At 39.8% G+C, this 17,599-nt stretch overlaps 1 protein-coding gene across 1 annotated transcript in view; it reads right to left on the bottom strand.

The window, feature by feature from the left end:
• The window catches only part of ccdc88b (coiled-coil and HOOK domain protein 88B), a 59,302-nt gene extending 43,832 nt beyond the window's left edge, over positions 1 to 15,470 (bottom strand). The window contains exons 1-9 of the mRNA XM_026143610.2: positions 15,256 to 15,470; positions 14,009 to 14,157; positions 12,168 to 12,276; positions 5,982 to 6,051; positions 5,730 to 5,788; positions 4,950 to 5,033; positions 3,987 to 4,127; positions 1,680 to 1,825; positions 1,294 to 1,375 (exon numbers count right to left, since the gene is read on the bottom strand). Coding sequence (XP_025999395.2) covers positions 1,294 to 1,375; positions 1,680 to 1,825; positions 3,987 to 4,127; positions 4,950 to 5,033; positions 5,730 to 5,788; positions 5,982 to 6,051; positions 12,168 to 12,276; positions 14,009 to 14,157; positions 15,256 to 15,315 — 900 coding nt within the window. The 5' untranslated portion in view covers positions 15,316 to 15,470. The remainder of the gene's footprint in view (positions 1 to 1,293; positions 1,376 to 1,679; positions 1,826 to 3,986; positions 4,128 to 4,949; positions 5,034 to 5,729; positions 5,789 to 5,981; positions 6,052 to 12,167; positions 12,277 to 14,008; positions 14,158 to 15,255) is intronic.
• Positions 15,471 to 17,599: the final 2,129 nt, after the last annotated feature.

The raw sequence follows: 17,599 nt of genomic DNA, 5'->3' as shown, positions 1-17,599 counted from the left end.
AAGAGCAAGAGCTTTAACTTGCATGTATTATAGTTTCAAATAACATTTGCATGTCTTCTGCTATTTTTTACAATGAAAGTGGTCGAATTAACTGTGAATCACGTAAGCAATATGCTGTGTGAAATCAATGCAGAAAAGGTCATGTAGAAATAACTGGCTTGCAATAAGTCTCTTGATACTTATATAATTCAAAAGTTGAATAACTGATTTATATTTGGGCATTTTTTACACACAGCACGTAACTTCATTTAAACTACTGGAGAAATTACTCACATACTTATATTTAAGATACCCCTAATGTCCACTGTCATTATTTAAACATCATTCTAAGGTACTATTCAGGAGGACTGGCAAGAGTCAGGCCAGTTACTGGCCAGTTACCCATCTGTAAAACTGTTTCCTTGTAGAAATTATTCCCACACAGACATTAATCATTTAACAGTAAAATCACAGATTTAAATTGTAATTATCTTGAGCATTATCAACAACGCTTATGGCAAGGTGCTGCAGTGCTTAGCACTGTCACCTCACAGCAAGAAGCTTCCTGCTTTAAATTCACCAGCAGGCAGGAGCACTTTCTGTGTGGACTTCATGAGGGTTCTCTCTGGGTACTCCAGCTTCCTCCCACAGTCCAAACACATGCATGTTAGGTTAACTGAATAAAGAGCAGTATGACTGTGTGGTTAATTGTGGCTTGTAGTCTAAAACGCATTGATTTGTCACTAAGAGGTGAAAAGTAAAAATCCAACAACTCAAGTAATATTTTTTAAATGAACGTTGACTTTAAAAATTATATCATAGATGAGTCCTTACAGTGCACTTCTATATGTAAGACATATTTGCATAAGTAAATGATAATGACAAATGAAGAATGACAGTGATGTATGGAGTACACTTAGCACTGTGACAATGGAAAATGAAACTAAATGACTCGTCAGTGAGGGAACATTAAGACTGTATGTGTATGATCATACCTGTAGTTTTGTTATGAGTCTAAACTTTCAAGTTCAGCTGAGACAGTAACAGCCACCTCTTTCAGGTCAAAGTGTATTTGAATGGAAAGAGCACAATCTAATTTACGGCAGAAAGATGTTTTTATTCAAGATCCAAAGGGTTTTGGGTGATTCTGCACTATTATGATTAGGCCCAGTGAGCAATAGTCTAGCTGTTGTCAAATTAGTAATGTTGTATGTGTGGTAAAAGAACAAAACAAAACAAAACAAAAAAAGAAAGAGAAGAAGAAGTCTGCATGAGATTTCTGTCTGTGTGCTGACCACTATTCCATGTCTGTACCTCTTTTTGAAGCTTCTGAAGCTGTTCCTCCATGGTCTCAATCTCCTGCTTGTAATCCAGTATCTGATCACCTTTATCTTCCCTAGAAAACATATCAGCACCGCAAATGCAATTACACAGTTTTTCTAAAGGCTTTTTCTTTTCTTTTGACTTGTATCTGTGATAAAGTGGCAGATAAAAATATAATTAGAGAAGAAAACGCTGTAATATTCTGAAACCGTACAGGCGTTTAATAAGCTGTGTGCGCTGGATTATACCTGTGAGCATCTCATCTGATCCCGATTCATTGCTCAGGTTTGCAAATAATTTTCTCTGTCTTGACCTTTGTCACAACTTTTTAAGAATTCTCCTGACTTCTATCATCTCGAGCACACACACAGACTCACAGTTGTTGTTTAAGCCGGCGCAGTTTGGCCTTGCTGTCTGCCAGCTGGAGTAGCAGACCTTGGGATGACTCCTCATTGCGGCCAACCAAGTGCCCCGTCGTGGAATCAGACTGGGCCTCCCGCTCCCGACACAGCTCTGCTATCCTCTGGGAAGAAGAGAGAGAGAAAGATCAATGATGGATGTGGAAAAGGATACAAAGAACAGCTGAAAAGAAAGACGTGGGTTGAGGACTAAAGGCTCAGAAACACATTTCTGAGGATCTGTGAAGGTGAAAACAGTGAGCCGCACATGGCAACTAAATAAGTATGTGCTTCAGTAGATGCTAGCAAAGGTAAGATACTAGTGTTTTGCTGTGTATGCACTCTTTTTTTACAGAGTAAGGAGCTTGGGCTGCTGTGATGTCTTCAGATGTTTTAGACTGTTTGACGCTTTGTGATGTATAATTTAAGTCAGATCAGTGTAGCAGCAGAAAATTCACACAAGGGTTAAATGTAGCAGGTATTTTTGCAAAGGGGGTGTATTTTATAAACATTAATGCAGAATGACCTTTTTATTCCTGTAATTTTGCAAACCAGCACAGCAACAGAACATTTTGATCTTACGCAGTATTCACATAAAGGAGAGCACAGTGGGACAGGGTTTTATTAGGGCCGATTTAAATCTGTGGAATTTATTCGAAACAAAATTTAAGATCTTACGTTGCTTTGATCTCATATTAAGGTTGTAGGAAATGCCTTTTAATCCACTAGAAGCTTAAGACAGATCTCAGTTAAATATCACTGGATTCAAGGATTGAGAATGTGTTTGAGATCAGAAGGCAGGAACATGAAGTGGAATCAGAGGTGCATTTAGAAAGGACTGTGGGGTCTTTGCTATTTCAAAGAAGCAAAGTTACTACGCTCCTTACACTAGTTTTTTTTTTTTTTAAATACTGTAGTCTGTTATCTCCAGCCTAACAGCATGCATTTCATTTTCCAATTCATTGTTACTTAAATCACATTAAAACCTTTGACCACAATGCCATTTCAATCCCACTGTGCACTAATGTTTTATGAATTTTAATTAGTTCTATGGGTGGTTCAGCAGAGATTTCACTGATACCACCTTTTGTTGGTTAAAAAGCAGAATTATTACAACTGTAGGAGGTAATCCATAGCTACAAAATGTCTGGGCGGCATCTGGTGTGAAATGTTGATCCAACTTGAAACAATGGAGGAACTGATTCACTTGCTGAAACTGATTTAGTTAATTAACTTTTAATTTCTTCAGGAAAACACATTTTCAATTTCCTTCTTGTCACGTCGGCGTGATTGAAAACATCATAAATGTCCAATTTTTTCATTTTCATTCATTACAGTTCTCCAGCAAAGAATCAAACAACGGACAATGATGGTAAATTCACTTTAAGGCACAATAACGCTCACACTATGAAGTCCATACTCCCACTGCTTCCATCTGTCTGCACAGTTGAAGAGAGCAAAAGTGATGCAGTAATTTGGTGTTCTTTCCAATCAGCTATTATAGTCGTTATTAATTTCTGTCTTATTTGCTCATTTGCCCACTTGCCTAGATTTAGATGAGCTGCTCAGCACTATCATGTCTGGTGTATGTAGCTACCACCAGCTACCAGTTAGCCTAGAATAGCCCTCAGAAACAGGAAGAACCGATGGCCTGACTCAGCTAAGGGGTTAAAAATTGACCTACTAATGTCCTACTTGTTATCGTGTTTCATTATCAGAATAAAGGTTCTATACAACTCTTCCAAGCTACCTCCCAGTGCACGATCGAATAAATGCTCAACTTTAGGTAACCTTGGTACTAGTTACACCTTTTTAATGTAAACTGCAAACTGCTACCAAACTAGAAATCTTAGAGCTTAATATCTGATCTGTTTTCTGATTTTTGTGACTACTCGTTCCTTGTTCATTGCGTTGTTCTGTCGCGTCTGTCTGGTTATCATGCTCTTGTGAAAGTTTCTTGGTTCCCTTTTTGTTGAAAGAAAAAATTAATCACAATCAGACTTCCTGTTTAAATTAAAAATGACAGTAGGCTTTGTGCTAGAATCATTTCGGGATGTGCTGCTTTGCAAATTCAGGAAGTCACAGATAATTTCACAGGTGCTGGTGGGAAGAATTAGTTATATTTATATTATAACAGGCTGTTTCATTCCCCATGAGTTTCTATTTAGCCTAACAGCTACTGGCTGCTTCTTGAGATTGGTATCAATGCTGTCATTTATCTTTTGGTTAAAAAAAACAGAGTGTCAAGTGTCAAGCTATTTCTTTAAGGCTTTGTGTATTGCATACCTCCAACTGTGTGTCTCTCTGTGCCAGCAGGCTTTGGATCTGTTTGGCCATGGAGCTAAACACCAGCTGCAAGTCTGCACCTTCAGTCTCCACTAGCTCCTCCCACTGAAGTGGCAGCACCACACGAGGATCCTGAGTTACCTGCAACGAGGACCATTTTTTAGGCCTCTATGACAAGATCAATACACATCTGGGACACCTGACACAAAATAGCTCAGGCACTGCGAGCGCTGTGTGAATACCAAGCATTTGTGTACAACGAAAAGGAAAAGAAAAATAAATTCTCACACGTCTATGTGTGAAAGCTGTAGGAAAATGCACTAAAAAAATTCACTAGTGCATGCAAAGCTAGTGATCATGTTGACAGGTTTAAAAATCTCCTCGGGTGTAAGCCATACAGAAGGAAAGCAGGGGGTGCATCCATTCACACAGAAAGAGCACCTCTCACCTCTGTGATTTGTTAGGCTGAAAAACCTGGGGAGAAAAAGGCTGGGAGGCAGCATGCTGTTACTGTAATTCAGTCACGCTGCTGTGCAAAATGTTGTTTTTGTAATTCCAGCAATTATTCATGGGGGGTGTTTTTTAAAAGAGGCAATTTGGCCTTTCTTCCTTATTGGAGCGGATGGTGGACAGTGACAGGAAAAAAGATGAAGGAGAGACAATGATGTGACAGAGGGGGGGATTGGAGAGGTGGACATGGGAGGTGGAGGATCCAGCTTACAGTGGCAGCAAGGGGCACCCAGAGGTCCTTAAAAGGCTGCCAACAGAATGACAAGTAGCTCATTTTCACAACTCAGTTGAAGCACAAGGAGAAGGTATAACAGTTTCATTCTGTCTGCCTACAGGCCAGACAGTGAAGGGACTCTTTGCTTAATCATGTTTGGGAACAAAAATCCTCCAAGAATTTCTTGTTCTTTTTTAATGAGTGAGGGATTTGGTTTGATTAATTCTGCACTTACTTACCTGCTGAATACAACTGGCAATGCCAGCCTGGGTTTCAATGTCCAGGGACTGGATCTGCTGAATGAAGGTTTCCTTATTCTCGCACTGTAGACACAGGAAGAGATGGAGTCAGGTGTGCATGCTAGATCAAAATACCAAAAACTGTGTTCATAGGTATTCCTGGAATTGGCCATGAGGGACGCTTATTAGAAGACAGCAGGGCAGTCTTTGGGTGGAGGACTCCTGGACGACTGTCCTTAGACTCAGACATTTTGTAAACTTGCACTGTTGAGCGGTCGGGCAAGATTAGCACGCCACTTTAACGTGAAGCCTGAAATTGGCTCTTGTACAAGGTTGCCAGGGTAACACAATACAAGGCTAAGATTGATGCCAGCGGAAACTCTAATGAAACAAACCAAACAGTATTTGAGCGCAATGATCCTGAGCTGAAATTAGAAAAGGAAATTAATCAAGTTCCTCTGGAATGAGTTTATACAAAATAGTGCACAACAATCTGTCTTATTTTATCTTTTCCTAGAAGAATGTTACCTTCAGGCCTTTCTGGTAAAGTTTAAACAACAAATCTGTGTAGTTAGCACCGAAAATATGAGAAAAATTAGTCCAAAGAGTTCAAGGTGTGCAGATATGCACATTACTTTGAACTGATTTTGGAGGAAAGAACATGTAAAGTAAAGTGAAATTTATTGTGTCTGTCCTCCCTCTTTGTTTTTAAGTAACATGCACAATGCTGCTGTGGTCAGCTTTGACCAAAGCATGACGGTCATATGAGCGTGTGATCACCTGCACTGCACTTCCTAGTAAGAGTAGCAGCAGTCGCCTGAGCTCCTCCACGGCTGCCTCTGAGGACACAGAAATAACCGTCATCATCATCATTATCATCATCATCTTCACCCCCCAGCACCCTTCTCCTTATCATTATCACCTTAATGTGCTTCACAGATAGCTGAGATATAGACTCGAACATAAAGTATAATTACTTTCTTCCTGCTGAGAGAGATTGGCACTGATAGGATCGTGTTGTTATCTTTATACCTGTTAGGGGGTCCTGGCCCAGAATGGCAACATTTGGGAGAGACATGAGTATCAACTGCTGCAAGTCTTCCTGAAAAGGAAAAGAAATGTAAAGAGTTCAGCACATACACACACACACACACAAAAACACCTCAAGTAATCACCTGGACCGTCCTGTTCTTCTGCCCTCAGTTAGCCGAGATAAACAAAAGCGCAGGAACTGATTTGTTGTGTAAACAAATAAGAGATCCCTGATAAAACTGCACTGTTTTGTTCTTACACGCTGGTAAGATTTTGTACAATTTTAGTTTAATATATTTCACTGCATCTTGTTCTCTACTTATTCTCAATGTGTAATAGAATCAAAGAAAAACAATATGATGATAACAGTGAATAAGAAACCTGCAGCTAAACCACTTAATACTACTGGCAACTACTGCTGACCTTTTGGGTATAACATATGGGTAATGTGGGTGATGTGACAGCAATGCAGACGCACTGACATAATCTCAAAGATCACAAGTGACGTCATAAACAACCAGAACAAATTACTTGGAGCGAATCAATCCAAGTATTAGTACTTCCAACAAACCTGACTGGTACATGATCATAGCCATTATTCATTCACTTCAGCTTGTAACAGATATATTAGTATTAGTATTTACTCAGGAAGTCTTAAATGGTAAATGGCCTGTATTTGTAGAGCGCTTTTCTAGTCCCTAAGGACCCCAAAGAACTTTACACAACCAGTCATCCACACACTGGTGATGGCAAGCTACATTGTAGCTACAGCCACCCTGGGGCGCACTGACTATAATAAGTGTATATAAACATTTTTTTGTCAAAACTGACTTTTAACAGATTTAAGGAACCATCTCCTTAGTGGATCTGCTATGACAAAAACAAATAGGTCCAGATCAATCACCGGAAACCGTTTACTGCTGGAAGCAGCTGCTTGTCTACATTTAGCAAACTCTTTATTACACAGACCTGTTCAATTTCTTTCTAAGAAAAAAATCTAATCAGCCAATTACATAGAAGCAATTCAGTATATTTAGAGATGTAGACATGGCCAGAGAGGACCTTCTGAATTTCAAACCGAGCAGCAGAATGGGTTGTTGATGCCGAATGGGCTGATCTGAATATCCACAATCATCCTGCCTTGTATGAACAGTTCAGGCTGGGGGTGCCGTAATAGTGTGGAGAATTTTTTCATGTTCCCTGTAGTCAAATGGCGCCTACAGTCACCAGATCTCAATCCTCAGCTGACAGTCACCAGACCTCAATCAGATCTCAATCAGCTGCACAGCTGACAACTCTGCAGCAACTGTGTGACGCTGTCATGTCAGTATGAACCAAAATCTCTCAAAATGTTTTCAGCACCTTGTTGAATCTATGCCACAAAGAATTAAGGCAGCTCTGGAGGTAATAGGGGATCCAACCCAATACTGATAAGGTGTACCTAATGAAGTGACCACTGAATGTAATTTCAAGAGAAATTTCAATAATTTTGAGTTGCTTTAATAACAAGACAGCTTGGTTGATTTTCTTGTTAACAACAATTCTGATCACAGAGTGTTAATAATCAATTTTTAGAAGTGTTTTTTTCCAAAATATTTGTTTAATGTGTGTCCTTATTGTCTAGATTATCTAAGATTAACTACAATTCAACTGATCAAAGCTGGACTGTTGATGCATGTTGTCATATTTGCTCTGCACTTTATTTTATTTATTTATGTATTTTTATTTCTCCACTGCCAAAAAGGGAAAACATTCCTAAAAAAAGAGAACATCTTTTCATTGCTGTCTTGATTATCTCAGCTGAGGGACTGTGCATCTTACAGAAAATCATTTAAAAATTTGAATTCACTAAAGCCATTAAATCTCTGGCTCATCATTTTGGACATTTCCTGCATGGTCCAAAGTATTTTTAATGCTTTTCAAATTCAGGAGATTCAGGACGAGCAGAAGGCCCACCAACACTGTGTTCATCTTGTTTCAGCGAGTCGTAATTTCTGCTTTGAGCTCTTGGACAAATCCCCTGGCAGACTCAAATGACGCTGAATCAAGCTGGACCACAGACGCCTCAGACATTTCCCGTCCAGAAACCTGGCTTCTCTGGCAGCAGAAAGAAATATCTGTCATGTGACCCCACAGCGCCTCCCTCCTCCTACATTGCCATCCAGTGCATCACTAGTGTAGAGGGTAATCATTACTGTTACTTTGCCACTTAATTTAGTTGGTCTTAAACTTAAGAAAAAGAAAAAAAAAGAGGAGAACAACTTCACCGTTAATTAAAAACATTTCTGTCAGAGAGCCACACACTGTTGCTGGCTAGCTCCTTTCCCAACTGCTCAGAAAGCCTGTTCACAACCTCCTCACATCCATCAGCGCAAAATCACAAGAGTACAGATGTAAGTCACAATTACAGCTCTCTCAGCTGCTTACTGTAATTTATAAACTGTATGGGGAGAAAGGCAGGGACTCCCTTTAGCAACTGGCATGTGCAGCAAACCTTATGTTTCTGCTCCTTCAGGGCGTTTAGGATATTAGCCACTGTAGCTCTGAGTTGGTCTTCGTGCAGCTCGTGGCTGATAATGCCAAACAGACTTCTGCAGGAGATTAGCCAGACTGATAATTATATAGAAGCGCCTTGTTGTTGTTGGCACAGTAATGTCTTTGCACGGGCAATTCCCTGCCGGGCAGTACGGCCAAGATACATACTGGGTTGTATTTTCTTGAATGCCTCCTGCACTTTATTTCATACATTATTATTTATAATGCAATACAAAGAAAGAGGTCAAGAATATGAAAAATGTGCAGAGATTTCCAGGGCAGTCACACTCAAAGTTCATTTCTTAAGGAAGTAGATTTTTCCACTAAAGCAAACGCCCAAAAAAAAAAGGAATTAGCTATATGGAGCAGTTCTGAAAGTGGGATAAAAGCATTCATCACACTGCTGGCTGCAGTTAAGAAGAGAATTAAGTTCCATCTGTAAGATCTTTTTCAAATCCCGCCTTTTTATTGTATGTTGTTTGGATTGGTGTTGGCTTTAATTTTTGCCACAGACTTCCTTTTATTATTTATTTATTTTTCCCCCTAATTTTAATTTTTTGGCTTTATGCAAAAACAGATTAGTAGAGACATCATTTAGAGATCTTTAAAATGTGGAGGGTCAATAAATTAGTAGTCAAGAGAAATTAACATTTAAAATCCCATTAACAGAAAGCTGGAGAGCAAGTGTCTCATTCAGTGGCAGTAAATGGAGTTTAAAAAAAAAAAGAAGAAGAATAGATTAAGAAAGACAGAGGGAGAACAGAATACAGTCAGCTAGAGTAATATACATTAGCATATAATGAAATTAAACCAGTAGAATAGATGCAGCATAGCACTCATAAATTTTACAGTAGGTTATATGAGTCCATACAGTAGACGTGCACAGCCTCCACCCCCCCCCCCCCCACCCCCCACCCCCCGTGTCGTCAACACAAATAACTCCGTTTCTATAGAAGACAAGCTGAGGTCACAGCAGATATCAAGCCCTGCCAAGCTGCACACTGTTTCTGTGGCTTAAGCTCTCCACACTCTTGCCATTGTATTGCACGCACTCTCTCACATAAACACACAGGCAGCATTAAACAGCACAAAAAAATATAATAATAATTCAGTGAGAAGTAAAGCTGTGACTGATGTGGAACTAAATGTCTGCAGAGACACTGGAGCCTATTCTGAGCACACCTGCTGAAATTCTAGTGCAATGTCGGCTGATGTGAGCGTCTCAATTATTTGGCAGTGTGCTGTGCTGCTAGGTGCTTTCAAGGGACATTAGTGATTCACTGAAAATTAGGAAACGAAACCTCGTAGACTCGTGTTCTTCTGTTGTGTGACAAGCAAAACAGTGCATGTTCAGTCCATCTGACTCGTACTTCGGGATGGTTTCCTCGCTCAGAGCAGTAGCTTTCTGAATCATCCTCCGGGGGTTGGAAGAATTGTGTCATTTCCTCAAATGCCAACGGCGCATGTGAATGCACATTATGAAATGCATGATACTGTGGGCTATTTGATAGATTCTCAGTCTCCTTCCTTCCTCAACCTCTAACCATAGCAGCAGCTAAAAAATGCAGCTCACCACTCCTCCACTTTTTCTCACCCCATTTGCCTGATAATAAGCAAGGACACGTCGACTGCGGATGGAATATTCTCTGTTTCATCTTTTCTCTTGTGCTAATATGCTGCCTCCCTGTGCATACACTTCAAATTTTCCACAATACCCCCAAGCAATATATTGCTAGTGTTAAGAGTGATAGTTGAGCCTCATCTTGTCCTCTGTTTTTACTACCTTGCAGCTAGAAAACTGCTTCTCCGGCCCTCTGCCATCAACTCGTCTCCCTCGCCATTTGTGTGGCTGTGAGTCATGTTTTAGAAAGATATTCTAGCGCTTTCACAAGACTTTTTTTCTCGTAATGAGAAGCTGGGAGTCATTTTAGTCCATCCACAAAAGAAGCCATCACACTAGTGTTTATGAAAACTTTTTTTGTTCTTGAAATTCTAGAGAAATGATTGGGGCCATTCAAGATAGGAGCTGGACCATTTACAAATGACCGTGCAGCCTGTATCACTGTGTCACATGTTTGCCTCGCTATCTCGGTGTAATGACTTGTCCTGCTGCTGAGATATTAATGCCACAGTTTCACAAGGTATCAAACCACCCAATTAAGCTTTGTTGAAGCATGTAGCTACAGAGATGAAACTTCCAGAAAAACAACTCAAAGAATTAGTTTGACATTTTGGGAAAAACATGTATTTATTTTCTTGCTGAGAGTCAGATGAGGCGATCGATACTGCTTTCATGTCTGCTTGCTAAAAGCTGCCGGGGTAAAGTTAGCACCAGAGTAGCATAGCAGGAAAGAAAACAAGGTAAAGGGGAAAAAAGAAAGTACCAGCTCATTAACTGACATATTCGATTTTCTTAATCCCTATATGAAGACTGTTGCTTAGCTGGATGCTGGACTTTGAAAGCTTTATACAGCAAAAATAATTATGTGTTAGTAAACTTAAATTGCAGCAAAGACAGGTTTCCAGCCACTGTGATGAGCTCAGCTAACCAACAGCTGCTTTATTGCATCAAACTATCTTGCAATCAAAGTTGTTGCAATCATACATGCAACAACTATCTATTCAAACACAAACACGTTTAGAGTTAAGATTCCTGATTTTATAGCACAAGTGATAGCACTGTTTTGGTGCTTATTCATAAAGAACCTAAGATTGCAAAATAAAAATAAATTCATACCAAATGTCTTTTTTAGGCATTTACAGTTGCAAATCTTCTAACATTTTACCAGTTTAGATGAACTTTTATGCAACATTAGGAGGCTATACCATCCAGCTGCATCATCAGCATTTTGCAGTCATGCTTCTGCTGACCCGAGGCTTCCGCTAACACCTGAGGGAAATACCTGGTGCTCTAGATGTTAAATGCTCAGCTATGTTCACTGCCGAGTCTCTAACTGTGCCTGCTGTTTGAAGTTGAGCAGGTAGCGTATAAAGCCAGTTTATTAAAGCTTTCTGGCTGAAATCAGGTTCCTGTTGCCTCTGAAAACAGGCTAATAAAAAGCACAGTGAAGCAGAACGGTAAAGCTGTAGTAACAACGGGCGAAGAGACACTGTAGCTCGAGCGGCAGACGACAAACCTCACGGGGGTTCAGCATTGCAAGTGCTCATTTTTACACTGCAAGGAGCTGTTTGCTTTGTGGCAACCCAGCAGCAACTAATGAGCCAATATTTGAACAGTTTTGTCCAGATAATTATGTCCAGAGCTTCACTGAGAAGACTACGCGATGCAGGTGTGGGGTTTGCTTTTGTTTTCTGAATACTGTGCAAAAAGTATTCATCTGTCCAAGTTCTAAAATTAAAAAGTGCACAAAATGCAGTTACATAAAAATATGAGCTAAAAACAAAACTGTGGTTGCCCTCATAGCTTTCAAAAATTTCTTTCTTTATCACAGCCATGCCTGAATGGACTATACCGTTAATGGGTTTCTTCTTGTTATAGTGGGAATGTGAAGCTCAGGAGAAGTCCTGTGCAGGCTCTGTTGCCTTTCAGTACATTGCCCTGATTTCCGTCTTGATGATTTGATCTAACAGAATCTCACCAACCTCCCCTCATCCCCACCCCCCTCTCTCACCACCATCACCCTTCCCTACCTGGTAGAAGGCTCGCAGGTGTCGATTTAAAATAGAAAAATTCTGGACTCTCAGCATGTGGTCATCTCTCTCGCTGTTGTACAGCCGCTCCACCTTGGGGTTTGGATCTCTGGGTGGACACACACAAAAAAACCACACACGCACACAATTACACACAGTGGTTTACACACTGCAGCTTGATCAAACAGCCCAGCAACATTTCTCTCCAGATGAGAAATTCTTATGCAACAGTGCATTTAAGCAGAGTGAATAAAATTTTAATGAGGTCTGAGAAGCAGGCAGTGAGAATCCACATGCAATTATTTGTTGAAATAATGTGGCTTAGGTCGGGCCAAATTAATCAGCCATTGAGCAAATCCTGCCTAAGATCTTGTCTTGCCAGTTAATAGACAAAAGGTTTTCTCCTGCTGAAACTTGAACACAAAGATAAGGGAATCAGTGGAGATGGCTTATAGGATGGCATGATTGTAATTTGCTAGAAATTTCAGAACATTGTGCTTTAACACACACGCACTGCAAAACAACATGAGGTTATGAAACCGAGTGCGATAAATGTTACATCACTTTTCATGCAAAAGAAAAAGAACAATACCAAGTGTTTGCAACCATGTTAGCACCTCTCTGATGCTGTGCTGTGGCACACCATAAAGCATAAGGGAAAATGTTTACCAGTTAGCATGATAGGGTTCTTAAATTACCATCAAACACAAAGTGAGGGTTGGTATTTTGGGAGATATCTGCGCATAAATCAAAGAAAAACTACAAAGTGGATGCGAAAAGTGATGGTGCCGCATTAAATATCACAAAAATTAAGACTCACTCGAGTTTCTGTCCCTTGAGTCATGCTGTCAGTTAAACTAAGCTGAAGTATTTTAGTGCACAACATTAAACTGAGGAAATTATCTGCCTTTATTTAATAGCTGTATGGATGTAAAAGGGCTGGATGCAAATACCACACTGCCAATACGTCCCAGTGGTCACTCAAAACACTGCAACAAAAAAAAAAAATCTACAGCCCTTAAATTATTCTCCTGTTGCCCTATTATATATTAATATAGTGTCCTCCTATTACTCTTTCTATTATTAATGTGACTGTTTATTTGTTTAAGTGACATCATTACAACGTACGAACTGTGCGGCCACGACCCAGAAGGAAACCAGGACATTAAAAAAGCTTCTGTGGTTCATGCAAAGTGCAAGAACCATTATAGAAGCAGGCAAGACTTCCAGGCATACAGATAAAGGTGTTGTTGATTTTTTTTTCCAGTTGTCAGTAATGTTACTGCAACAAAAAAAAAATCCCATCCATCCAAACAGGCATTTTCTCCATATTATAAAAAGAGAGGTGTAAAATTATTGGCAGGACACAGCTGCTCACAAGGTCACTTTGCACTCTTTCTATTATCCCACACACTGTCCATCACCTTAACTCACTTCACTTAAGTTACATAAGCATCTCAATCACCAGGCCACCAGGGTGCCCAATTTCAGTGCTTTTTAATGGCTTTCACTCAAAAAGCAAAAAAAAAAAAAAAGCTGCCATGGAGTTTAAGCAAAGAATGGGTTGTGTGTACATTTCAGCGTTTCAGATTGCCAATAAAAGCCACAGGCACTTTTTTTGCAACTAATTGCAAGGTTGAACGGTTTATATTTTCCATTTACAAATGAGAACTTGTGCTTTTATTATTTTACATTTATATTATTACATTTAAAAGCAGACTGACTGGGTAAAGTTTGCAAAAGTTTATCAAGTTATCTTTCCCCCCTCTCTAATAGTGACGTTTATTGCAGTGTCCACGGCTAGGAAGCAGTGAAAGTGAGAAAATGTTGATGAATCTTACATGACCCTCATGACCTCATTGAGGAAAATCCCATTGGTCAGCCTCAGGTAGCGGTCTCGGGCACTCTGCGAAACAGAGTTCACTTCCATGTACTGGCTGTAGTGAGGTGCACCGTCCTCACTCTCTACCATATTCTCAAACAGCAGCACCTATGAGAGACAGATAGAGATGATCTTGTGTGGTGACCAAAGACAAGGAAGAACCGGCACAGGAGCAGAAAATAGGCACAGAGATGGGCTAAGGGAAAATTTTCACACAGGAAGTCACTTGAGTCTGTGCACCTGTCCGAACAGGTGGGATCTGTGCGCTCACACTGGGAAGCACTTCACAGCGACAGCCAGCCAAGCAGGACTGCAGCCAAGGTTTCTCTCTCGCGCGCTTCTAAGACGACTTGTGCCAATGCAAACTGCAATATAATGAGTTTTATTCCCACCTGCACCTTCTAAAAACTGCACAGTAGGTAAACAAAGTAACAAGCCACAGTTGGTCTCAGCTGATGAGGTGATACAGAGGAGACTGAGATGCGGAGGATAACAACTGGGTTGGGTGGCAGGGGATCCCTTCAGGGTGAAAAATCTCATGTCAGTGAAAAAATGACCTGCTGAAGTGGTCCAAAGAAAAAAAACAAACCTCTTCCAAGACCTGTTGAACCTGACATCTGACCAGCCCCCTCTTTGGAAAGGGGAAACAACAGCCAATGAGAACATCCCTATAAGACTTAGTGATCACATTATCCAAGCAGAGATCATTAACCAGAAGGGGGAGACTTGGTGACTTGCCATGTTGAAACCCCAGCTGGGAATTCAGTGTGTTACAGCTGTAGTTGGTTTAAGAGAGAGCATACTCTATGACTATTTTGAAATCAGAAGCAGCCCAAGGACACGGAAGTGTCGAAGCTGGGAGAGAAAAAGTTGGTTATTAAGAGGCGAGGGAAGCTGCCAAAAGGAGAAGTGTTTGCTTTTCTGTACACAACAGAAAAAAGGCAGGGCCGAGGCTGTTTGTGTTATTTATTCAAGTTTTATATGTATTCTGACGAACGGAACTGGAAAACAGACTGGTCTAAAAAATTTCACAAGCTTTCTGACTTGAAATTATACAGACTTTACTACAGAGTTGGTCACCGGCTAAGTCGGATTTTGTAATTTTTTTCACAACGTTTTACACCCTCCTGTTTTATTCTCACCTCTGCGCCTCTATAAATGATGACCTTTTCTCTAACTCAAAGTGATAAATGATAAATGACGTACCCATTGCGCCAACGCACTTTCCATGAATTCCTCTATTATCTCCTTAATGTTGGACTCCATTGTTGTGGCACGAGGGCTGTGAAACACTACAGAAGACAGCTAATTAAAGAATATCACCAACGCGGTGTATGTAATGAATCAGAGACAGAGAATCCATCTTGCGTCAAGTGAAGTAGTTTGACATTTGTGCGGCCCTTCCTCCCCTCCCTCTACCTCGTTTGCTGTCTCTTCCTCTCTGACTGCGTGTGTCAGTCAGTTTCATTGCAAAACCACACCGGAATTTTTCAAAACGCACATGTTGAGGGTTTTTTTTTAAAAAAACACACCCTCAAAACTTCACACAACACACACAAACACGGAAATATTTTTCTTGAGTACCGCAAAACACTAGAGTGCAAAAAAGGGACATTAACTTCGCAGAGGTGAAATATTAGGCCTATTTCCTCCTCTGAGTATTTATGTGCACATTTACCTTAAATGTGTGTTTTTACGCCATTATTTGCCTCAGTATCGCCTTGTTTTGACCTTAGACATGACATGTTGATCTAATGTGTGTTAAAAATGAGAAGGCTTCCATTTGAAGTTGTCAGAGGTTTAGTGTCTCTAACGTTCACCGTGCGTTCAGCTGCGCTCCAAGCACTGTGCAATAGTGACCTCTGGTGCTTCAAAAGGAAAGTTCATGCTTTCACATATTATTAATTACATCATCAAAGGGGAAGTGGGCTTCCTTACTTTGAGCTAGCTAGTGTATAATGCATTGCAGTATTTTCCGTTCTATAGCTGTCTAAACCTGCGGTATAAGGCTTCATCTGTCAAGGCTTTGATGCAAGTAAATGGGCAGGGGCGTTCCTAGGATTTCTTTAGGTGGGTTGATCGAACGCAGAGCAGGGTGGGACCACAGGAAATCAGTATTTTTAAGCAGAAAATGAAACCATTAGTGCAGAAAACACGTGGCACAACTTTCAGGTCCATGTCCAGCCCTGTGTTCTACTTATTATGTGATTTATTACGTGAAAAGTGCTGCACAAGAATTTACATAGCTTTTTTCTTTCTTTCTTTCTTTTTACTGGATATTTGTTTTGCAAAGTGGAAAAACAGTAACTAAACTAAAAGTTAAGTAAAAACGTCCCTATTAGAAATTATATACTGTATACTGTAAAATGTTCTCATTATGTCTGCTCTTCAGATTCATGTAAATACTAGTTATAAATGTTTGTTTCTTAAATGCTGCAGCTCGATGTGATTTTAATTACTTGTGTATTGCTGATCAATAACAGTAGCATGCTCAATAATCCAGGTAAGAAAATCGCAGAAAGCTCATTCTGTTCATCTGGACGTTGCCTTTTCAGGAGGAGAAACATTTCGTCAGTCATTCTAGTGAGTTCTGATCTTTCCTTATAAGGCTGGCGAAGGCAGGCAGCTGAGACTTAAATAGAGCAGAAGCAGAAAGTAGCACAACATAGAAAATACATAGAAATACTACTTCTGTAAAGTACTTGAGTAAATGTACTAAGTTACATTCCCATTGATCCTATCTATGCATCTCATCTGATGGTGGTGGGCATTGTAGGACTTATAATACTCTAGTGCTTTTTCAGTTCTTTATTTATAAAGTGTCTGTTAAAATGATGGTGGTTGACTTTTTTTGTTTGTTTCTTTATGTTTTATCATTATTTCCTGAAGTGGCTGTTACATTTTCGAACTCAAGCTGTATTTGTCAACGGCGCAAGGTTTAGCCTGCTATAAAGAAGAGTGATGATTTGTTGTTCTTATTGTGCAATGCTTTATCAAAGCGTGACATGGAGAGTGGATGTGCATAATAGTGGATTCTTTGTGGGTTTTGCACACAGGCTTCAAAAAAAGATACCAAGGGAAAGATATCATTGAAAAGCTGCCAAAAGGAAGCTGTTAGAAGATGTATGTGATCTGAAGATATGTGCAAATCATTATTATCATAGTTTCTGTACAGTCTCACCCTTAATGGTCTGCACAAGGCTTCTTCTTTATGTAATTAGGGAAATTTTATAAGGCCTGATGAGCAAAAGGCAAATTTTAGAAATTTCTTTCCATGTATTTTAATAATGTATTAATTTTATGATCCAATTTAAGGTTTTATGATACACTTTCTTTGAAGGTCAGAGCTGAGAAATGGACTGTACGCTTCCTTTGTTAATCTCTGCTACACTTTTTTTTTTTTTTTTGAAAAAGAAAACATTTATTTTTCTGCAGCCACTAAATGGATGCTTATATATTTGGAATCAAATAAGACATTCATGGAAAATAGTCTGTGATACAGTTTTATTTAGGAAGATTGAGCACACATTGGATATACCTGCAGCTTGGA

This window comes from Astatotilapia calliptera, chromosome 2, assembly GCF_964374335.1.
Source record: "Astatotilapia calliptera chromosome 2, fAstCal68.1, whole genome shotgun sequence".
Lineage (NCBI taxonomy): Eukaryota > Metazoa > Chordata > Actinopteri > Cichliformes > Cichlidae > Astatotilapia > Astatotilapia calliptera.
This window is presented reverse-complemented; position numbering and strand designations above follow the sequence as displayed.